The 23945-nt window shown below is 46.2% G+C and overlaps 1 protein-coding gene across 3 annotated transcripts; it reads left to right on the top strand.

The window, feature by feature from the left end:
• Positions 1–68: 68 nt before the first annotated feature.
• Positions 69–23283, top strand: LOC114842509 (protein argonaute-3). Of its 3 annotated transcripts, none has more exons than XM_029128076.3 (19): positions 69–210; positions 7078–7249; positions 7473–7593; positions 7710–7918; positions 8706–8842; positions 10274–10408; positions 10524–10611; positions 10949–11096; positions 11294–11413; positions 12471–12593; positions 13324–13457; positions 13561–13745; positions 13837–13996; positions 14154–14244; positions 14362–14556; positions 14687–14821; positions 15358–15459; positions 15792–15991; positions 16109–23283. In XM_029128076.3, the coding sequence occupies exons 1-19, from the start codon at positions 192–194 to the stop codon at positions 16215–16217; spliced, it is 2583 nt and encodes an 860-aa protein (XP_028983909.1). In that variant the 5' UTR covers positions 69–191; the 3' UTR covers positions 16218–23283. The 3 variants fall into 3 exon arrangements, with proteins under 3 accessions (XP_028983909.1, XP_028983908.1, XP_028983911.1); XM_029128075.3 differs by having other exon boundaries at positions 12471–12614; XM_029128078.2 differs by lacking the exon at positions 16109–23283 and having other exon boundaries at positions 12471–12614; positions 15792–15995.
• The last annotated feature ends 662 nt before the right edge of the window (positions 23284–23945 follow it).

Here is a 23945-nt window from a genome sequence, read left to right as displayed (position 1 = left end):
TTCCCCCGACTCTACCCAGGGGCCCCTCGCGCAGCCCGCGGAGAGGGGCGCGAGCGACGACCGCGGGTGGGCGGCCACTCCGCGCTGCAGGGGCGGCGCACAGCCGGAGGAGACACCGGGTTGAACGGAGGAAGAGTCCGTACAGTTTGACAACTTTGAACCGGGTAGCGAACCGGGCTGGGACCTCATGAATGGAAATCGGAACTACAGGTATAATTTAAGCACATCTCGTTACCAAGTGTTGGGTTTTATTTTGACGGTGAGAGTTTAAACCAGTTGTAGAAGTTGGTGGTGGGGGTTCGGCTGTGACTTCATAACCGGGGGTGAAGCCTGAAGGTGGATGGAGCTTCTCCAGCCGCTCACCTCCAGTGTCACTAGACAAATACGGCCCACAGTGCAAATGCAGCTGGTTTCTACTGTAGATTATGTGGCCGTTGTCATTAAATGATATGTGGTTGCTGAAGTGCTTTTAACGCTTCTAATCCTCATCGTGCCGCTCAATGAAATGTTGATTCCTGTCCGATATAACGCGTAAACGGTCGCCTGAGCTCTCGTGACCGTCATTCCTCGTCTAAATCGCTGACCCCTCTCTGACCTTTCATATTTTTAACACACCACCAGCAATTCTGTGTTTATTTGTGTTGCTTTTGTGGTGAACATTTCATTATTCCTGTGTCTTATTTGTGATTGAGACGTTGACGGGATCTTTGGAATTGGCCATTAGTTCAAGTAAATGCAACAATCTTTCTTTTGCATATAAATGTTTCTATTTAGAAACCATCTTATTCTATAAACTCGTTCCTAAATTTGCCTTTGCTCATCAGTAACCTGTATGTTTCCAGCCGCTGACCAGCGGACGGCCTCCTTTTCCGTTATAGTGGCAGTTAAACGGTGTGAACCGCCGGGCTTTGTCTCGGCTGTAACGGAAGCTTTCCACTTATGTGACCATAAGCTGAATGCCAGGTACTCTTGATCATCCAGTGACACATGATACAGCAGTTGGTCCCCCCCCCCCAGGAGATGCCTCTCTGCTGTCTCCTGTCTCACCTCCCAGCGTTCGTAGCAGAAGGGACCTCGAGGTGTTTTCCCAGTAACCGAGCACCTACAGTCATTACCAACCGTTAGATGACAATGCCAGGGCAGGTGTGTGATGTAACGAGTGTTAGTAGCTGAAGCAGTTTCAAGATGTGTTCTCTCAGATAAATATGAACCAGATGAGTTGATGATGTTTAATATGTGTAAAGAAGGTGTTAAAATCAGACGTTTTGTTAATATCGAAACACTTTCCTCAGTCCTTCAGAAGTGATGGGATAAGATTCAGTACAGTATGTGAACTTGACAAGCTGCTGGCCAGCATTATGTGAAGGGTGTTAGGGAGGTTGGTTGCTGGTTTTACTTTGAGAGTCATTAATGGTCAGTCGACGGCGACGCTCACGCCTGAATTCTGTGGCTCGTTCTGAAACAAGTCCTTTAAACTGCGTGTTGGTTCACATTTTCATATCACCAACCGCCAGCGGCCGAGCAGTGAGCCCCATGCCCGGATGAATGATTAAAAGGGGGCCTCCATCCGACGGCCACTGGGCCGGGGAGTGTCGTGAGAAAATGCAAATTGATGGCACAGCCCGTTAAAAGCAGACAGTCCCGCTTCCCTCCAGCAGCAGCACACGCGGGGCACAAACCGCGCTTTGGAGGAGATTAGCGTGAGGAATATGATGACAGCAAGGGTTTTAAGCCTTAGCAGATCAAGTGCGAGTGTTGGGCTCAGTCGTGAAGCCGGGACTGGTCGGTATTTCCAGTTACCTGTGACCGTTCACTGTTGAGGTCGTACATTTGCCTTGTCTTTGATGGAAGGCTGCACTGGTGGAGGTTCGCCGACCTTGAACGCAACACTTAAGAATACAAGTTTATTTAGATGATCTCTGGGATGTTTTTGAGAGTCTAATTTCTCTCCCTTTCTTTTCTCACTTCTGCGCTTCCCGCTTTTTTCCTTTTGAGTCTCAGACTAGGCCCCTCAGCCCCCTCCACACCCCCCCAGATCCCACCTCTCTGGTAACTGCTTCTATTTCCCTTTCTGTGCCTCAGTGGGAAACTCTGCTTTCCCCGTCATTCTTCTTGTAGCGTGGCTCTCTGTGGATTTTGTACGGACAGTGGGATCAGCTTTTAGGGAGGGTTTAGTACTTGATTTGCAGTCTATCCCCATAATACTCAGTTCATTCAAGCAGCCCATTCACAATAGATTACCCCCGTCTGCAACCCCAGCCACCCATAAGGCCATCCATTGGGATATTGTTGTGTGTTTCTATGGAGAAGGCAGTTTGCCATTGCTCTGTGGACGGATTGTATTGGAGACTGATTTATTTTTGTTTTTATTGTACTAAGGAAAACTACTCTTGCTTCTAACCCCACTTAAAAATGCGCCCTTGCTTTATTTGTTGTTTCTCTGACCTGGTCAGTGTAACCAGTAGTATTTTTATTTCTCTTATCTAGTTGAAGCAAAGACTGGAGGTTGGGCTGTGTTGCAGATGATGCTTTCTTTTACCTCCTCCTTCACCTCTATAGCCTTTTCTGTGATCTGCTTTTGGGGGGACTTATTTAAGGGTTTAGGAAGAGAGAGAGTTGGATGGGCAAGTCTACAGAGGCACTTTCTCAAATTATAAGAGTAATCATCGCATTATAAGCAAAGAGGCTGTGAGCATTCCTAAGAAGATGTTGACATGGCGGTTGCTGTAATCCATGTGTTATTTGCTTTGGTTTTAAACTATTTGTGTTCATGTAAGGTTCCAGAGTGATAGGAGTCAACATACCCAGCCATTAGCTTCATTCATTCTTCTGCTCAGCCTGCCAGCCAATGCTCTGAACACAAGGCTCCATTTAACCTGTCAAAGTACACGTTACTGCCCAGGGCAAAAAGACTAGTGCTTTGTGTATGTTGGGGTAATATATATGTGTATCCATCCATCCATCACCCACCTGCGTCAGTAAAACTACCAGTCAGAACTCCAGACATGACTGTTGGCCCTCTCTGAATCCCCCCGCCTTCACTCTCCACCAAACTCCTTCCCCTTCTGACACAGTCCTTCACGGTCACCCTGCCTCACATCGGTGCCTGGGGGGGATTTTAGCATTTCTGCATGTTGTTGTGACCGCCCGGGCCCTTTCAGCACACGGTGGTGTCTATCTGTGGCAGAGGGGAGCACCGACTCCCATGGGTGCCAGATGCAACAGGTCGACGAGGGAAACAGGAAGGAGGAGTCTGCTCGTGTGTGACGTGCACGAGCCGTTCGTTGCCAACTATCGGCCTTTCTGTGTGTGAGCGAGGGGGAAAGCTGGAGAGATTCTAGGTCCTGCCTGCTGTGACTGACGCCATTGTGCCCTGCCACTGAGCACTTGCACTGTTCCCACAGCTCAGGCCTCTCCGGATTAGAAACACAACAGCTGTATTGTGTGTGTGCGTGACGGTGTGTGGACCTCTGTGTGTGGACGTGTGCAGTTGTTAGCAACGTGGCCGTTTGTGTACTGGAAGGGTGTGGGTGAGGGGTTAGCAGCGTCTCTACGTCAGAGTAGCCTCTCATTATCTTGGCCTCTAGCCCAGTGTGGTGCTACTGGGTTGTGTGGAACAAATTTGCGTTGCTGAGATTTCTGCAAAATAAATAAAATGATGTGTAGCATAGATGCTACAGGTAACGGTGTGTAATGATTTTGCTTTCTGATGTATGTGCGACTCACGCACCAAGAGAAAGTGTTGAGATCTGCTCAGATGGAGGGTTGGCAGCCAAACGCACCAACAGCACACACAACTCACATCGTGCCCGAGTCGGAAACTGACTCTGTTTTGTTCGGTAGCAGTTTGGCAAACTAGTACTGTATGTATTTGGAGCATATTGGACTTTCTGATAAACAGTGAGAAAGTGGGTTATGTTGCAGAACTCGTAGGAGTAGTGTACGTGCTGCATTTGTGTTTGAAACCATTTTACTGCTGAGCTAAGAAATGAAAGCTGAACACAGCAATTGTTCTCTGAAACCGGAAACGATCAACATCGAAGCTGTATATTTTATGTCTACACGGTTTACGCTTATTTAAACGTAGGCTGTGTTGGTGGATTTGTGTCTTCTAACCTTTTTAAACAAATCATTTTATTTTTATTTTAGTATGAATTCCTGTTGTACCTAAATTTGCTTTATTTGGTCCAGATGAGGAATTAATAATATGATTCAACTGTACAGCTTCATTCAAATTACCATAAATATTTCCACCCTGTGTTTATTTGTCGTTGAGCAAAAAGACTTATAGAAAAAATAGAAACAGTGCAGTGCAGTGAAATATGCCAAGGACTCTTATTTGGACGCTGCAGATCCAGAGCCTGAGTGACAGTCTCAATCCACACATGCCACAAGGCTGCTGCACTTCCACTAAACTATGCTACTAGTCCTAATTTTATTCATGGCCAAGGCAGACTTGCCTGTCTTTGTTGGCTCTTACCCTCTGTGTGTGTACAGAGTCAGGAAATGAGAAACGTAGTGACTGAAAAGGAGGAATACTCCTTCGTCTCCCTTCTGTTTGATAAAGCACGTCCTTCCTGTAATTATCTGAATGTGCACAAACAGCTCAGCGGTTCTCAACTTAAGAAGTGGTTTCCTTGAAGGCTTACGTTCACTGTACATAGTGAGTGAGCCTTTAATGTGACTCGCTCTGACTGTTTTCTGGTTGGGTTTCACTGTTTGTCAACAGCTATGAGACGTCACCCAGCGGCAGAGGCCGCGCTGCCACTCAGGTTCTAGGTTGCGTGTTTAGTCTGGTGTAAAGTCTGTGTCTGGGTTGAACAGCTTTCCACAAACCTGGAGAATTTCAGTTTGGCCAGTCAAGGTGTAATTTGAATGTCGCATTACAATCACAGTTCTTCTTTGCCTTGAATCTTGTTGTCGACCTCTAATGTTGTGGTCGACAACCGCGTTTGTTGTGTCTGCATCGGAAGGAGCAGAGATACGTGTTTTCATGGGAGGACAGATAGGAAGGAGGCGTCTGATGCGACGTAATCAAGGCCAGCTTGGCTGTTTAAACTGCATCTGTGTGACATGTCTGGTAGATTTCAACATACTGCCTCACACGTGGACGATGTTCCAAAAACCCGAAGCCAGTTATAACGTAAAAGTACTGGAGAGGCTTGAATATGAATGCTCACTTTGTGACAAGCGTTCCAGGGAAAATGTAAATATACAAATGTACCAGAGAGAGAGTCACCCAGAGGTTCATAATTAGCAGGATTCACAGGAAGCCAAAGAATGTAGAGACACTCCAGCCAAATACTGGGGTGACGACGGCCAGTGTTTTGATTAGACCCACACAACTTGCTTATGTGACTGTTTGCATCTCGTCAGATTACCACCATTCAGGCATAAGTCTTGACTGCAGGTGGTCGTGTATCCAGTTCAATCAGGCACTTTCTTTGATATTTGCCCCTGGAGATCAGATCGTGCTGCGTCAGTTTATTTGCTCGACTGTAAGAAATTAAAGCAGCCGGCGACTGTTTAAGGAAAAACAGTTAACAGCCCGTGAAAGGCCAGAAGCAGTGACTTTGAAAGTGTGTGATACAGTTCCCTGCACTGCAGCGACTCATCCGGCAAAAATGAAACAAAGTGGCACGTTTGTTTGGTGAAGTACCAAAAGGTCCTGCGTGTTTCTCCCCGGCTCTAAGTTTCCTCCTCCACGCTTCACGTTGCTGCTGCTGCGGTAGCGCTGCTGGTCCAGAAGCAGTGCTCAGCTGTGCCTCGCTTCCTGTGGCGGCTCCGTGACTCACGCTCAATGGAGACGGCGAGGCAGATGAAAGCCGGAAAACCAACCTTGCTCACTCTCTAATACTGCCACTCCCTGCAGTTCTGCCTCATGTGCCAAACTCGGCAGGGTCATCACTATCGCCACAACCCAAAATGCAAAAAGAAATGAAAACTATTAGTTTGTATTAAGGACTTGGATGAGCTGTGTCCAAACTTTCTGGAATTAGGAGCGGTCCCAGTTTGTGGTAGGTGGAGACCCCCTTTCTAGGGGTTCCCTTGTAATTACTATTTCAAATGTATAGATGTGTGAATGGGCTGTGACAGGAATTCCACAGCCTCCTGTTTTTTTCCATAGCTTTATTTCTAACGCGCCCTTACTCTCCATGAACCCTGTTATCCTCCAGCTCACAGCACTCCACATGTAAAACGGGGGAAAATGGGAACAGGACTTGTGAAGCCACACTGTAAACAAACAGGGTGGCATGTTTGGTTTTGTTGTCAGGAGGCTTTAATGAACTTCCCCTCAGCAGTCCCCTCAACACCACCAGCACCCCCACACATGGGTATGAGTCAAGTCGGTGATGAATCACACGCAACCATGACTGTCTTTTATCAGTGACAGATGTGGGGCAGGTTTTTGGTACAGAGCAACAGGCCCAGAAGACAGAATGAGCCAGTTGACTAAAACTGAAAAGGCGAAGGCCGTGAAGGTTGGAGCAATAGCAAAGCAGCCTAATCTGAGCCCGTTGTGCTGCTGCCCGTTGTATAACAGCGGGAAAATGCACAATCGAAAGCATCAAGAGTTTGTTGACATGTCAATACGACGCCGGATTAAAGTTGTTTTCTTTGAGTGCATGACTCAGCGTCCCCAAAAATAGCACTGACATGATTGTGCTACATTAAGTTGAACAGAACTCTCTGTCTCTGGATCAAAGTGAGTCATGACTAAGACATCTCATGGTCTTAGTGTGTGTGTGTGTGTGTGCGCTTGCGCAGAGTAATACCATTTTTAGAACAAATGAGTCAGTAAGTGACAATCCCATGTTTTGCCATGAATAATGTAGTAAAACACAACAGTTAATAGTAGTAATAATAGTAAATAATCAGCCCTTGTTTTCTATGTAATATATCACTACATAAAACTACATGAAATGCATCGACAGCACTGAAACGGAGCATTACAGGTACTTGCCTCTTTGTTAAGACAGCTTTGGACAGTGTCTGTTTCAGTTTATTAAGCACATATAACACATCATCATCGCCGTTGTTTCAAATCATGACCTTCCCTCTTTGATTCCCTCTCAGGAGCCGTTGGGGCCCAGTCCCTATTCTCCATGCCTCGGCGGCCTGGCTATGGCACCATGGGGAAGCCCATCAAGCTGCTGGCCAACTGCTTCCAGGTGGAGATCCCCAAAATGGACGTGTACCTCTACGAGGTGGACATCAAGCCTGACAAGTGCCCCCGGCGGGTCAACAGGTAGGAGCATCGTTCTGGCTGCTCCTGTTTTAGTAAAACCCGTTCAATGTGCAGTGAAAGAGTTCACGGTGATAGTCACGCCAAACGATACATTACAACATTATTATTGTTGAATCGGTGACCTTTTAGAAATACAGGCGTTCTCACCCTCTCAGTTCTCATTTGAATGTTAAATTTTTACATGATGCAGTACAACTGAACTGTGCGAGTGTGTGTTGTGCAGGGAGGTTGTTGACTCCATGGTGCAGCACTTCAAGGTGACAATCTTTGGGGATCGCAGGCCAGTCTATGATGGAAAGAAGAGCCTGTACACAGCTAACCCACTGCCTGTGGCACCTACAGGGGTGAGGCAGCGAAGCATTAACACGCAAATGCAGTACATCTTAAAAGATCTTAATTCAATACTAATACATACACAGTCCATAAAAACACTATATCTCTTCCTCATCTGCCCGTAAAGGTGGACCTGGATGTCACTCTACCAGGTGAGGGAGGGAAAGATCGTCCCTTCAAGGTCTCCATCAAGTTCGTGTCTCTGGTCAGCTGGCACATGCTCCACGAGGTGCTGACTGGCCGCAGCATGCCCGAGCCCCTGGAGCTGGACAAGCCCATCAGCACCAACCCTGTCCATGCCGTCGACGTGGTGCTGCGACACCTGCCCTCCATGAAGTGAGCGGCTGATTTCAGATTCTCTCTGATTGAACAAGCTCTGTAATTATCATTGGATGATTATTTATGGACAGTATTGAAGGACAGGCTTTAAACAGCTAACTCAGTATGAAATAACTGCTCTTCACTTTTATCCTCAGCAACAACATAGATACTAAAACACTGTAAAAAAACAGCTCCCTCTCCTTCTCATAGTGAATACTATGTGTTTGTTTTACTATAGTAGAACCAATATTGGTTCTCTGTTCTCAGCGGAAATCAAACACAGGTGACGTGGGCTCCTGCGTAGTGCCGTACTTGACCTTATACCGCCTTTCACTCGCTATCACTCGATTCTCAACTCCTAGCAACAGTGTAGTCGCCAGCGCTTTAATGAAAATCTTTTTCAGCATTATTAAAAAGGGCTTATATCAACACCTTTCAGTTATCCCTACTTGCAGGTGCTGGGAGCTCGGTGTTACATTGGCTTCTTGACACGCTGTCAGTCCAACACATGCACAGAAATATGTAGCACAGCTAGAACTATTGATGTGTAATAAGAGGTTGATGGGTTCAGCCAGTTTTCTCTCTCTCATTTCCTTCATGTAGTTTCAGGCTTTATTGAAGAACAGCTGAATGTGACACCTTATTACATACGCACATATTGACCTATATTGTCATCTCTGTGTGTCTCCATTATTCTTACATTATCTGTCATCCCCTGTGCCCTGCTCTAATTGCCCCATGTTTTCCTGCCTTTTATTTTTTATGACCTTTTTAATTTTTTCTCTTTCTATTTTTCTGGTAGATACACTCCAGTGGGTCGATCCTTCTTCTCCGCTCCAGAAGGTTATGATCATCCCCTGGGTGGCGGGAGAGAGGTCTGGTTTGGCTTCCATCAGTCTGTGCGCCCTGCCATGTGGAAGATGATGCTTAACATTGATGGTGAGGCCCGAACCTTTCTGTTTGTGACTGGGTTTGGTAATGCAATACAGAACACACACACACACACACACACACACACACACACACACACACACACACACACACACACACACACACACACACACACACACACACACACACACACACACACACACACACACACACACACACACATTGTTTTGTCAGTCCCTGTTTCACTTCTGGAGAAATTGCATTTTAATAATTAAAAGACAGAATGGATTGACATGAGGCATAAACTATTTTTAGACATTTGTAGCCGTTTTACTCTGAGTCCATTTGCACAGATACACAAGTTGCTCTCAGGTAATCATGGAACGTAAACATGCAGAGAAGAGAGAAATCTGATTTCTCTTCTGCCCCAGGCTTATTTTAAAAATATAAGATAAGGGAATTCTTTTGTTTTACAGCAGCAGAGACATAGCAGACAACAGCCAAAACAGGATAAAATAAAGTAGACAGCATTTTTGACTGCACAAAAAAAAATAAATCTGTAACTTTAAGTAAACTTTAAGTTTGGAAAACTATTGTACATATTCACAGCATGGAAACAGCATATTTATGTGTGGCAGATGGATGGTTGATGAGGTTATTGCACATCTTAACTTACTCACTAGTGTCAGAGATATTGCACATCGTAGGAGAGGATTATCGATTTTAACTATATCAAAACTAAAAAGAGTGCCTGTTTTTTTTGTTTTGTTTTTTTTACTAATATTAATTATTACTATTAATATTATTATTATTATTATTATTAATACTAATATTACGTATTGTTTTTTTCTGTTATTAAAGATTTGCCTAAGCGTTTTGCTTCAGCTTGACATTCCTTTTAGCAGAAAAAAGGCTAAAGTCTTTTATTACTGTCCCTGTGGAAAGTGTGACCATAAGGTCAGAGAATGTGTTTTGCCACATTCACGCTGCAGGAGGTTATTGGAGACTAAGGCTCGGTGCTGATGAGAGAGTGTGAAGAGTAACTTAGAGGAAGGTGGATGGGATCTCTCTAGACTTTAACATGACTGATTCATTGACACAAATGTCTCATGGCTCAAGCCAGAAATCTGAAAGCCATCGCTCGGAGTTGCCATGGCTGTTTTAGTTTCCTCTACATTTTAATTGTCCTCCTCAGGTTAAAAGTCTTCTCACCTCATGTTTTTATCAGTTTTAATTACCCAAAGACGTCGCAGTGCATTAACTGTATTTTTGCATCTTTAATGAAGGTTCTTGCTGCTTTTTTCACATGCTGACAACACTGACATTTAAAATATTTTGCTACAATGTAACAGATTTTCTAACTGTATACAATCTTTTTTTCTTAGCCTGTTTCTTTTCAGACAGATATTACATAATTAGATGTAGTCATTCAGAATAACAGATTTAGTTTTTTTAATTTGTCTTTGCTGTATCTTACAGTTTCTGCCACCGCCTTCTACAAGGCCCAGCCAGTCATCCAGTTCATGTGTGAGGTACTGGATATCCACAACATAGACGAGCAGCCTCGCCCACTTACAGACTCACACCGGGTCAAATTCACCAAAGAAATTAAAGGTGCAGTGGGGCTGCGTGTGCCTACATGTGGGAAATGGAATATTCAGAAGAATGAAGGGGTGGGGGCTGCTGTGGGCTCCTAATGTGCCTTCAACACTTTTCTATTACTCACCAGGTTTGAAGGTGGAGGTGACGCACTGTGGAACCATGCGCAGGAAGTACCGCGTCTGCAATGTGACCCGCCGGCCAGCCAGCCATCAAACGTGAGTCAGCCTGCAAGTGGGCGAAGAAGCGGCAGACTCTGGAGGTGGAGCGTGTGGAAGTGATGGGTGTGGGGAACACAGGCTGCAGAGGCAGTAATCACCAATTCACTACAAACCAGATAATAGTGGACTCATCACACAACCATGTGGCAGCATTAGTCATCCATTGAAAATGCAATTTGTCTGCTCATCTACTGGATTTAGAATAATTTGGAGTAGAACACCATCCCCTGTGTTTTCTTTGCCTTAATATCTGTAGCAACATGCTGTTTAGTAATGTGATGTTAACCCATGAAGCACAACGGAACTTAACGACTTGCCTTTTCATCCTCTGCAGGTTCCCTCTACAGTTAGAAAATGGTCAGACTGTCGAGCGTACTGTAGCCCAGTACTTCAGGGAGAAGTACAACCTGCAGCTTAAATACCCACACTTGCCCTGTCTGCAGGTGGGCCAGGAGCAGAAGCACACCTACCTTCCCTTGGAGGTGAGCGAAAGCAAGCTAGTCTTACTTATTGTTTACATTAATCATCACAAGTGTGTGTATGCGTTTCTTTTTAGATGAGGTTGTGCTTGAACTTTATCAGTGTGCATCACTGAGTGCAGCAGCATAAAAAGCTTTTCTGTGAAAGTCTACTGCTGGTGAAATAATAGCTGTAATCATTATCCTGATGATCTTTGCAGGTGTGTAATATAGTAGCTGGTCAACGGTGCATCAAGAAGCTGACCGATAATCAGACCTCCACCATGATCAAAGCCACAGCTCGCTCTGCACCTGACAGGCAGGAGGAGATCAGCAGGCTGGTGAGTAATGGAGACACCTGTTTGGGCAAGGTCTCTTCACAGACCGTCCTCAAATGTTTATGCAGTTGTTTGATAAAGCAATATTTTACAGGTCTGTTATTTAATAAAATGAATCATTGGTTACTGTCTACCAAACAGGGACCAAGAGTTGGTGACTTGGTCCTAACGAGCTGCTGCTCATTTCAATATGTTGCGTAATACAGTTCTGCATAGTAGTTTTATATAAAGTCCGTGTTGCTAGGCTTGTCAGCAGCTGGTTGCCATGCTGCTCATCTTGCTTTCAAATTGCTTGTTTTCTAATTAAGTCGCCCAGATTCTTATTTTAGGTTGTTAACGGAGGCATAGCTTCATCCTTATCCATCACATTTAGCAGAAGCGAGGCAGACCTGCCAAGCGTAAAAAACAAATCAGAGTTGTAATGACTTTAATGAGTTCAAGGTTGGGGTTGTATTGTGTATGGACAGCGTGTGAGAGACTGTTCCCTGATTGGCCCTGACATCCTTCCCATTAGTAAAGAACATTTAGTATGTGTTATTTAACCAGGTCTTCCTATATCTCTCATCAGCAAAATGACAGGACCTGCGTAGAGGAAATGATTCTAGACATTACTGTGGCAGTGTTTTCATTTAGAGGTGCAGGGCTGTGTGAGTGCAAGTGCAGCGGCCGTCAGACTAAAATGTTAAACACACTGATAAGCTGCGTCTGACACAATTAATATATCTGGATGTGTCAGCTTGGACCCAACACGTCTCTTGTGTCAGTTTGGATCGGGCTGCTCACACCTGTGGTATTTCAACCGTTTTATCCAACTTTCTAGAAAATAGAGGTAAGTAATTCTTGCAAAAAGTAATGTTAAAAGAAAAATTTCCATCTGTACGACAGAGATTAGCAGGAAAAAATGCATTTAAACAACAGTGGCACAACGACAGGCACATAATGATTCTCACTGAACTACAGCATCACTTGCACTTAAAGGAAGTAAAGCTGTGTTATAAATATTTCGCTATAGTCGAAGCGTTTTTTGACCTGGTGTCTGTTTTTCCCGTCCTTCTCGCAGGTGCGCAGCGCTAACTACGAGGCAGATCCCTTCGTGCAGGAGTTCCAGTTCAAAGTGCGCGACGAGATGGCTCACGTGACGGGGCGAGTGCTACCCGCCCCCATGCTGCAGTACGGCGGCAGGGTGAGCACAGAGCACTTTATGGTACCCTTCCTTTAAATCACACCCATTCTCTCTGTTTGTCTGACATGCTTTCCCCTCCTTCAGCCACGACCCCAGCGGCTCTGAGGGGAACTAACTCCCTGGCTTCTGTTTGAACTTCATGGTGTCTTTTTGGCTTGTTCTCGTGGCTGACTCTCACTAGTGCAAATATTTACCATCATCAAATTCCGTGTGCTTGAAAAAAGCACAAATGTTATTTTGAATATAACAAAAACCTTGACATTAATAGAAGGTGGAGATGTTTACAAAAGAGGCGATGTATTGAGACTGAGCCACAGAGTGATTAACATCTGTCTGTTTGTCTTTTGTGTGAGACACACACGTGTTATTACATCAGGACTTATGTTGGGCTGAACATCACACACTAGTTTTCGTCATTCACATCCTATCACTCAGTATGCCTATGAATACTTGGTAGCCAAGGTTACTTTATTAGTAGGAGATTTTCTATTGAAAGCTAAGGCTTTTTATAAATGCATGCTTCCCTGAGTGTGTTTTCTCTTTCACTGTGAATTGTTAGGTTTAATAATTTTTGGTGTGAATGAAGAACGCGTGCGGTTCCTGTTGGTTATTGCCGAGCTCCTGCGTGTGTGACTGAGCATTTGTCCGAGCTCCAGTTTGTGCGAGTCGCTTGAATGTGTTTGCCCACGTAATGACGACTACATGTGGTGAGACTGCGATGTTGTTGCAGAACCGCACGGTGGCCACGCCCAGCCACGGGGTGTGGGACATGAGGGGAAAGCAGTTCCACACCGGGGTGGAGATCAAGATGTGGGCCATCGCCTGCTTCGCCACACAAAGGCAGTGTCGGGAGGAGATCTTAAAGTGCGACTACTGCTGTAGTTTTATTGTTATCCATATATTCAAGTAACCGCGTCATCGTTCTCTCACCTTTACTGCATGTTTTCCTCGTGTGTTCCTTGTGCAGGGGTTTCACAGACCAGCTGCGTAAGATCTCAAAGGATGCTGGGATGCCCATTCAGGGACAGCCATGTTTCTGTAAATACGCCCAGGGAGCAGACAGTGTGGAGCCCATGTTCAGACACCTGAAGAACACATACGCTGGCCTGCAGCTCATCATTGTCATCCTGCCGGGAAAAACCCCTGTTTACGGTTAGAAGCCTGCTTCAAAATGACTCTAATATTGTTCCTATTGTTATATGTTCAAATCAGTACTGGCTGGCTTTGTATCTTCCACCCATAGCGGAGGTAAAGCGTGTGGGAGACACTCTGCTGGGCATGGCTACCCAGTGTGTTCAGGTGAAGAATGTGGTGAAGACGTCCCCTCAGACTCTCTCCAACCTCTGCCTCAAGATCAACGTGAAGCTCGGAGGCATCAACAATATCCTGGTGCCTCACCAACGGTCAGACATGTGCTCATCTCACCATGACATGTGTTGGTTATGAACAGACTTCTAAAGATATAGAATCTATCAGAAATCATATTCTAGGTTACAAGACAAGACAACACAATTCATGTTTCACGTCTGTATTAAGTCTAGCTTACATGTTTTTCTTTAGACCATCAGTATTTCAGCAGCCGGTGATCTTCCTGGGAGCAGATGTAACACATCCACCTGCTGGAGATGGGAAGAAGCCATCAATTGCAGCAGTGAGTTTCTCTTTCTTCCTTCTCGCATGCCGCTGTCTCTGTCTTGGCATCTTCATCCTGTTTCTAGTCTCCCCTCTCTCCTTCCTGCAGTCATTCACCGTCTTCTTCCTCCCACAGGTCGTAGGCAGCATGGACGCCCACCCCAGCAGGTACTGTGCCACTGTGCGGGTCCAGAGGCCCAGGCAGGAGGTCATCCAGGACCTGGCCTCGATGGTGCGAGAGCTGCTCATTCAGTTCTACAAGTCAACTCGCTACAAGCCCACCAGGATCATTTTCTACAGGGATGGAGTTTCAGAAGGCCAGTTCAGACAGGTCAGCTGCTTTTTTTATAGGTTATACCTGAGGTCAGGTGTGAATTAAACACCCCACACCAGCAAACGTGTTTTAAATTCAGGCAGCGCATTAGGTTTCCGGTCCTGTATGATGATGGACTCTTTCTCAGGTGCTGTATTATGAGCTCCTGGCCATTCGTGAGGCCTGCATCAGCCTGGAGAAGGAGTACCAGCCAGGCATCACCTACATCGTTGTGCAAAAACGCCACCATACACGCCTCTTCTGTGCCGACCGCAACGAGAGAGTGAGTCTCCACCGCTTAGATTATGACACAGTGCTGGAGCCTATTAAAGTCACAACAGTGGGTCATGCGTTGGTCCATTTTTTTTAATGCTCAGTCCAAGCTCAGTTAAGTACTTGAAATGGGCCTCCTTAATTACCCTTTGTTGTCAATTGGACTGTTCACCCTCCCAACCCCTGTAATTATATTCGATTAATGCATTAGGGCCCAACGCAAGCTGAGAGCTCTGGAGTGGCACTCAAGGCCCCTAAAGTAAGACTGGTCCAGTAACAGCCTTATTTTCAGTGCGGACGCTCTCATTTGGAGCATTAGGCTCTCTGGAGCATAAAGCTTTTAATTGGTTGATTGGGAAGCACTTGGTAAACCTTTGCCTGGGTCATCTATTCAGCTTGGTTTTCTTTTCAACAGTTACACTTTGTTTTCTGCTTCCTTCTATTTTCCGCTTTACGGTCAAGTTGCTTTTGTTTTGATGGTGAAACAAAGATTAAGAACAGTAGGTTCTTAACAGAGACTAACCGCCCATAACTTTGCTTTTACAGGTTGGCCGTAGCGGAAACATTCCTGCTGGTACTACTGTGGATACGGACATCACGCATCCCTACGAGTTTGACTTTTACCTCTGCAGTCATGCTGGAATACAGGTCTGACCAACCTCTTGTTAATCTATGCACATATCATCCCTCTGTCAAACCATGCCTTATTTGATATAGGTAGTGGGAAAATAATGACATTTTTGTCCCTGAGAATTTGACAGGTGAGAATGTTTTGTAGTCTGTGGGAGGGAGTCTTCAGCTTTGCATTCGCTGTGCGAACAGTTAAACACACAACAGCTGCACAAGCAGCATCAGGGAATATTTGCCATCAGTTTCAACCCCTACAGAAGTTTACATCATTACAGTTTGAAATACAGACTCTGGTGAGTTCACTAACATGGCGATTAAATAATCCAATTCCTTTAATCGTCTTCTTCCAGGGCACCAGTCGACCCTCCCACTACCATGTACTGTGGGATGATAATTGTTTCACCGCTGACGAGTTCCAGCTGCTCACCTACCAGTTGTGCCACACCTACGTGCGCTGTACCCGCTCAGTCTCCATCCCCGCGCCCGCCTACTACGCCCACCTGGTGGCCTTTCGTGCCCGCTACCACCTGGTGGACAAAGAACACGACAGGTGAGGAGCCCATCAACATCCTGAAGGGTTTCCGTGGCAGTTCGCTTGAATTGCTTGCAGAACATTTCCTCGTGTTTCTGATTCATCATAACCGATTGTATCCTATCCGTCCTGTAGCGCTGAGGGCAGCCATGTGTCTGGCCAGAGTAATGGCCGGGACCCCCAGGCACTGGCCAAAGCTGTTCAGATTCACCATGACACCCTGAGGACCATGTACTTCGCCTGAGCTGCACCAAGTCTCCTCAACCTTTGCCACCTTTAACACACACAAACAGACACAGACACAACCAGTAAAGAAATCCTCATAGGTGCAAGTCCCACCCCCCCCACATGCCTAGTCAATCCGGACCTGACACTGTGCAGAGGAAAGCAGGGAGGAGGGAGGGTAGGAGGCACCCCCACACTGGACTGAGGATGCAAACGCTGCTTTAACAACAAACAAGAGCACTATTATGCAATATTAAACCAGCCAACCAGTTTATTTCTACCCTTATTGCGGCCCCCAAACGTTGCTCCTCCTAGCTCTTCTCTGTTTGTCTCCTTTACTCGTGGCCTAGTAGCTGTTTTTCTGGTCAGTTCGATGTATTTTTGGCCCAGCCTGTCGTTACAGGTCAATAATGTGCTCCTTTGCCATCTACAGTACCTCAAGTCAGTTTGAGCAGCAGCACTTTTACATTATGTCACGCGTCTTGGAGTTTTTGATTCACCCTGTGTTTGAAATGAAGGTGCAGAGAAGCAACAGTCAGACTCTGGTTAAGTAGTGTCTGATTTCTTCTGGAATGTAGATATTTCGTTGGACCAAAGGTCTATTCTGTTGCCACTTTTTTTCCCTATTGGGTCCTCTGTTCTGTCATTTTCCTTCAGCGTGAAATCACCAGTTCTTTGGAACATGTTCTCTTGAGCACACTGCCACCTATTGGCGACGAGGTATAATTGCCCTCTTGAAGCCCCAGTGAGGATTTGTTGTCTTGAGGGTTCAGATCGGTTTTGAATTATCTTTAGCAGTCAGCTGTCACATTTACACAGGGACAGTTTATATTGGTTGATATCAGTTGCAACTATCTGGTCGTATATTTAAAGTATAACACTGTTGACTCTCTGTGAAACATTTTATGATTCTAACTTTTTTTAATCATTTAAGATTGTTTTATTCTTGATTGTCCTGCGTTTTGCTTCATGCCACAGTTCCCTCCTGTGAGTTTGAGACGGTTAGTAGCGATTATGTCAATGGTTTTCTTTAGTGCAATAATCAGCCGTACGAAGGAAAGGGGATTTTAGAGGACTTTGGACGACTCAGAAGAAAAGTTAGACGCTTCATTTGACAGCGAATGTCCTCAGAAGGAGAAAAATGTGCCACTTACACGGCACTTTCACGTATTCCCTTTCTGAGATGATTGAAATGCATGTTTAATTCATTTGCCCTCACTGTTAGGGGAAAAATGGTGCAACTGCAGTCGAGGTGACTTTTTCTCGTGCTTCTACTTGAATTGAAGGATTTTTTTGCACCTCTGTGGTTTGAGACTTGGTCATAGTTTCAGAAATTCTGATCATCAGCTTGCTAATTAATGGCTTTTTTTTAAAAATCACTACGAGTTTTTCTTTTTTTTTAAGATATAATATAAAGTTTTTTTTTCACCTGACAGCAACAAGTTGAGTCTAAAGGCCATAAGAGACAGTATTCAAGTGCCTGGAGAGAGTTTAGGAATTTGCTCATCAGACGGTGTATAACTTGTGGTGGGGGTCATGTTTCAGCGAGTAAACATAAAATATATTTCAAGCAAAGAGCAGTATAGTTTAAAGAATGGAAGTTTCACCCAATGCCTCTTCTCAACAACCGTCTACTGACTTTTCTATACATCTCATTTCAATGATCCTGAGGTCAATATATTTATTGTTTTTGCCCAATCAGCAGTGTTAACTGTTGACTTTGCTTCAGAGCAGCGTTCAAGCAAAGCGGGCAGAGTTGCTTACTTGTACCCGACCTGAATCCAGCTGCTGCAGCAGAGTTTTTGTACTCAATGGGCCGGTTTCATGGACAGGGAATCAGCCCAGTCACAAGCAAAGTCTTTCAATAAATCATTTCTGTTATTGGTCAGCCAACTCCAGGGCTGGGTTTCATTCCTGTCCATGTAACCAACCCGAAGCTGGGACCGGCTTCAGAACAAAGCCAAGGAGACAAGTGGATGACCGACATATTCAGCAGAACTGCCTGTTGATGTGAATGTCTTAACTGAATGTTGGTTCGGTCTCCACATTGACACTTTGCGCTGCTAATGACCTGAAGCTCGTCTGGGGGGTTGTTTTTAAAGTTATCTGCACTAAAAGAAGCGTGTGTTTTGGGACTGAACACAGGCGTGGTGCTACTCTGTCTCAATTCGAATCCGAAGCTGAACCTCTACATCAGCAGTTGGGTAGGATAGAAAACCGTAAACCTCACTCGTGGACGGACAGGGGAAGGTGTCACTGCTATAGCTGGTGAGGGGACGGTTGCCCGGTGGTTCCGGTCAGCGTTGAGGGCCTGTCGATGGTACAGCGGCCGCTGTTCTCTTGGGCAGGAAGTTCTAATGTAGGGCCCTGCATCTGCTGACTGCCTTCCAGTGTGGAAGCCTTCATGAATTCACTAGTGTCTGAAAGCCTTTTTAAAAAGCCAGATTGAAAGTATATTTGTACATTTTAAATTATGTAATGCACACCACTTATTTTTGCTAACAGAAAAAAAACAATTAAGCTTAGTAATAAATGTATCATGATAAGTAATGGTTAAAGGTATAACAAAGTCTGACTATTGCAATAGACTGTTGAGTTCCTGTGTCACTGTAACGTGTAGTGTATGTGCGATCAGTGCTCGGGTTGTTGAAACTAGCGGCGTGTGTTTGGACTGTCATACTGTTATTGACGGGATGTGAACCGCCTCTTGCTTTTGGAGAAAAAAAAACAATGCTCATTTCTCTCCTGATTTCATTCAGATGTTGTTAAAGTTGAAGGATTTGCCATAGAGCAGAGGAAAAAACCAAAACTGAACGAACGGTGGAGTAGAAGGAGAGTCGGCTTCTGTATCGAGCCCCTGCTCTCGAATGTCCTCGGGTTTTCTTCAACTGGTGCTGAAGCCTGCGCCTTATCAGGGGAGAGAGTGAAAAGGAAGAGGCAAGTGGTTTTGAGAGTGTTGTGTTCATGAAATGGACACGTGTGATCAAAGAGTAACGTAACAGGGGTCGTACTGTACTTCTCCATTCCTTTGTGTTAGTGCCTCTGGGGATTTACATTGGATTGCAACGTCTTGTGTTGCTCTCCTCAGTCTGCTCTCCTCACCCGGGCCACTTCACACACTCGCACACAAACAGAGAGCCGGCGAAGCCCGGCGTCGTGTTGTGTCTCTCCTTCCCTTTTCGCGCCCAAACATTTACTCCTTTGTGCCGGGGAACTACATTCCGAGGCCGTAGAATCCCATCCGGTCCCCCTGGGAGCTGTGAGGGAGATTGGAGCTGAAGGACGGTATGTGGGGACGCGGTGAACCCTGTGCGTGTCAGCGGGGGGGGCGCCGGCGCTCACGGGTGAGACCTCGGCGTGCGGCGGGTGATGGTGGCGCTCGGAAGGCTGCTTGTGACACTTGGTGTCCTTGTTGTAACTCGCTATTTCTGCTGTCTGTAATGGATGTTCGGTTTGTGTTTAGACTACACTCTTGAGGGCAGTTGAACACATGTTTACATAGCAGATGTGTTTGCCTACTTCAAAACTGAAATGTCATCAGCTCTGCTTTGCAAATATTAGCTGGCGGAGACGTGACCTAACAATGAGCGAGACCATTTGGGGCCTGTGGAAGTGAACGCTTGAAGGGACGCGAAGACGTTATTTTTTTTGGCAAATTTTCCCCCTGCGGACTTCCGCGTTGCATAGCAGGTGAAATGTCTTGTTTGTCCTTTGGTTCTATTAAAATTACTGGTGAGATTAGATTGGAACAAGGGTACATTTACTTTAAAGCTTGCAGCTGCCGGCGGCCTTCGCCTCTCAGTAACAATGCAAAAGTTGGATGAGAGAGGAACAACAAGCATCTCACCCCCTGAACAGTCTGGGGAGGAAAATTTGCCAAATTCACTTTAAAGGTCAGTGTCTCCCCCATTAAATGGACGTGAAGGTGTTTTCCATTTAAGTGAGAGAGTAATCGATCAACAGACTTGATCTCGGTTGCTCCTCTCGCAGTGGAAGGTAGCAGTGGAGTGAGAGAGTCCACAGAAAGTGCCTTTCCTCTTGATGGTGCTGTAAATTTCAATGAGAAAATGTCAAATCGAACCAATCTCCTTTTCAAGAGGACGTCGCCGCGCAGAGCGGCCGCGTTCTACACAAACCCGCTCACCGCACACGTTTGTTTATGTAGAGACGACAATGCAAACTCGAGTTCCATGTGTAGAAGTAGATCATATGCCAAGTAGAGGGTTGTGGTTGAGCTTTCGCTTCCTAGTGCAGTTAGCGTCTCGGACCAATGGTGTTGTTGGTACAGTGGATGTGGGTGGTGCGGAAGGTCGGGGTCACCGCTGGCACTAGCGTGGGGCGACGCGGCCCGGCCCGGATGACAAACATAGCACAGCACTTTAGAGACTGCCACTCTCACTCAGATACACAGCCAAAAGGTTTCGATGTCTGTCCCTCCAGCTCCCCTCCTCCCCCCGGCTCAGGAGGAGGAGGCGGAGGAGAGGATCCGAGCCTCAGCGAGAACGAGGAGTCGAAGGGAAGCTTGTTACCAAATGGAGCAGTCTGTCGTTGGAAACGTGCCTCATGCTCTCGTGACTTGGTTGCTGGCTGCGGTGGGTCAGCCTGCTCCCGGTGGCGCCGTGTTAGCACCGGGGCTGGGTGTCAACGCAACGCAAAGGTTCCTCACAGATTCGGCATTGAATTTGAAACCAAATTTAAAGCTAATCCGAACAATGGATCATTGCACTTTACAGTAGAAATACTGACCGTGTACAGTACACAGTCGAATTATTTGGTCTCTGAGAGCATGATTGAGTCAAAATTACACCTTAGGACAGAACTTCAAGCAAAATGTCTGCTGAAACCCTGTTAAAGACTCAACTCTGGTTAAAAAAGGAGACTCTCAAATTGTCGGGCAAAATTTAAAGGCCCAAACATCTGCATGGAACCCAAGAAGGTTCCAGTGAATGACAGGAAGTGCATCAGCATCAGCAGGACCGGTGTTGCTATAAGCGTTGCCATGGCGCCCAGCCCCGGCAGCTGTTTTAGCGCAGTGCAACGCCTCGCCACACGTCTTGTCCTCGATGGAGGGAACGTGTGCGAGTCGCCTAAAGAAACGAGGGTGGTCTGTAGATCTGTGGTCTGTAGATCTGTGGCCTGTAGATCTGTGGTCTGTAGATCTGTGGGTACCTCTTCAGTCCAGGGGGTGAAATCTTTCTATTACAAGAGATCTAAAAAACGAAAAAACAAAAAAACACTGCACCTCACTTACCTTGGTATGCTGCATATGTTATACTACATGAAAGAAAACTGCAAATGGCTTTTATTATGACATATAATGCTTGAGTAATGCCTGATTGCGATATTCTTATAAGTAACTATTTTAGAGCCTAAGTACGTATAACTGTAAAAAATATTCTGTTTTGTCTTAAAATTTATCCGATTTTGAAAAATTGTTCTTGAGCCGACTTTTATTTTGTTGTCCTATTTAAATGTGTTGTTCTTTACATATATATATATATATATATATATATATATATATATATATATATGAAATATATATGCGGAATATTTTATGGTGTATTTATTGAGAGTGCATTTAAGCGGCTGGAGTCTCCGCATCATATTGCAGTGAGGTGGGAGTTTGAGGCCTTTAGTCCCTCTCCCTCCATGTTGACACTTTTAAACCCCCAGATACGCAAGCACAACGACATGGAGGGGGCGGGAGGTGGATGTGGCTGGTCAGGAAGTTGTGTGTCCAACGCCGGTGTCGACAGGTCAGCTCCCTCCTCACCTTTTCTTACGCCGGCCCCCCACGCGTTGCGTCCCCTCTCTGAGGAAGTGAGCCGTGTCTGAACCACGCTGAGGTTTTCTCTCCTCCCCTCGACCCGAGCTGCTGATCAGTGCGTTAGCCGCGTTAGCTCCTGGAGCAGTAACAGGCAGGTGAGAGAGATCAAATAAATTGCAGGTGTCAGCATTTTTTTTATTTTTCCAGCAGGTCTCAAAAGATGCGCCTTAAACTTGTTTCTCCACTCGGCAGACGTGACCTTTAACCCCCCCCCCCCCCCCCCCCCCCCCTCGGTGGCCTACCTGTTAACGAGCCTGCGTACTTGATCTCCCCCAGTGTTCCCTGCGGCATCTGTCTCTCTTCTCACACAACCCACTAACACTGATGTTTGAACAAGTGTGAACATAAGAGAAAGAAACCCTCTGTACCATTTGTGCTGATGTGAGAGCAGAACCGGGTCTGGGTCAGGTAGCCTTAGACAAACACTGTGGCAGTGGTTTAACCCAGATGTGCAGCGATTCACTGCCTCAGGACCACTCACCTGTATTGATGCTAACATGAAACCGTGGTAACTAGTTAAATGAGTGTTCCTTAATTCCACCCGACTACGAACCCAAAGAACGTGCAGACTGACCCAGGCCGGGCCAGTTCCGAGTGCTGGAGACCTGTGCCTGTCTAACGAACCGACGCCGAACTGTGCTGCGATGACTCGCTGTTCTCTTCTCCTCCCTCCCCTTCGGAGGATCACGGACGCGGAGCCTCTGAGCGCCGTCGCTCTCGTTCCAAAGCAAAGACGCCGACGACGTGCGGTTCGAGGGCGTTGACTGTGACGTTGGCGCTCACGGCTGCCAGATGCTGAACCACTTCTCATCCCGTTAGCATTCCAATAACGACTCTGAACCAAATCCTGCTGAAGAGATTAGGCTCCGTTTCCCTCGTGTCCCCCAGCGGTTTGAACGGAGGACGCGCGGCTGACGTCGGCCAAGGATTCAGACCTTTAATGTGCAGTGATTGTCCAGGTCATTGTATTGTGTCAGCGTAGCATCACCTTCCTTTCAGTCTTACTTCAGACTAAAGGTCTTGGGCTCTGATACCTCCGAGCAAGGCACCAGCAAACGGATGTAACTGAACCTTCGCCACCGACCATCCATGTCTCCGTGTGTTGCAAAGGCTCTGCTGCAACAACAGCTCGATTCCATTTCAGTTTAAATGTCTCTCTTCTTTTGTAACTCTCACAGGTTGTTGGCCTTTTAGTGTTGCTTTGCTTCAGTTTGAAGTGTATCTTTGACTAATACTTGCAATAAATTGCTTTGCTTTACTCTGTCTGGGGATAGTTTCTGGTTATGCGAGATGCCTAATGATGGATCAGATGAAAGTATTTTTCTCCTAGAACTTTAAATGCACTTTGAAACGTTCCAGAGACGCCAACGAAAAATTTCCCAAATGTTGGAGCAATGAAAGAGTAACTGCTAAACTGTTTTCTTTCATGATCGTATTTAATCCTGCAAAACAAGTGTAAGATGAAACAGCCGCCGGCAAGTTGTGCTCAGCACCTAAACACCTACACAGAACACATGCTGTCTGCAAAGCGGTGACAGTGAACGGTAGACGCGCCTCGAAGCCGCTTTGATTCCGCTTCTCGTTCACAGCGATGACTCGCGAGCCGGGAATCGAACCATCAGCGCCCCCTGCGCTGCTGCAGCGCCATCACCTGTGCAGTGTTGCCCCCGCTAACGGGCTCGGCGCCCACAGGTGAAACAAGCGGAGCAGAGGAGGGCGGGGCGGATCGGGGGCGTGGCCACTCGGGGGCGTGGCCACCCGCAGAGCCGGGCTCCATCACGCTCTGCAGCCACAGCAACGCAGATGTTCCCCCTTGTTTTTCCCTGATTACGCCCCCTTCACCGCTGCGATATCGACAGGTCCTTTCCCCCGTTGACACTTGTTGCACCTGTTAGCGCACGACAAATTGCGCCGACATTG

The sequence above is a fragment of the Betta splendens genome, chromosome 16 (genome assembly GCF_900634795.4).
Source record: "Betta splendens chromosome 16, fBetSpl5.4, whole genome shotgun sequence".
In the NCBI taxonomy this organism is placed as follows: Eukaryota; Metazoa; Chordata; class Actinopteri; order Anabantiformes; family Osphronemidae; genus Betta; species Betta splendens.
Note: the sequence above shows the minus strand (reverse complement) of the source record. Positions and strands in the feature narration are given on the sequence as shown.

Excerpts from the sequence above, each read along its gene's own strand:
- LOC114842509 (XM_029128075.3), top strand. Across the intron at positions 7,250-7,472 it reads TGCCCCCGGCGGGTCAACAG|GGAGGTTGTTGACTCCATGG; the intron begins GTAGGAGCATCG and ends TGTGTTGTGCAG. Across the intron at positions 10,612-10,948 it reads CGGCCAGCCAGCCATCAAAC|GTTCCCTCTACAGTTAGAAA; the intron begins GTGAGTCAGCCT and ends CATCCTCTGCAG.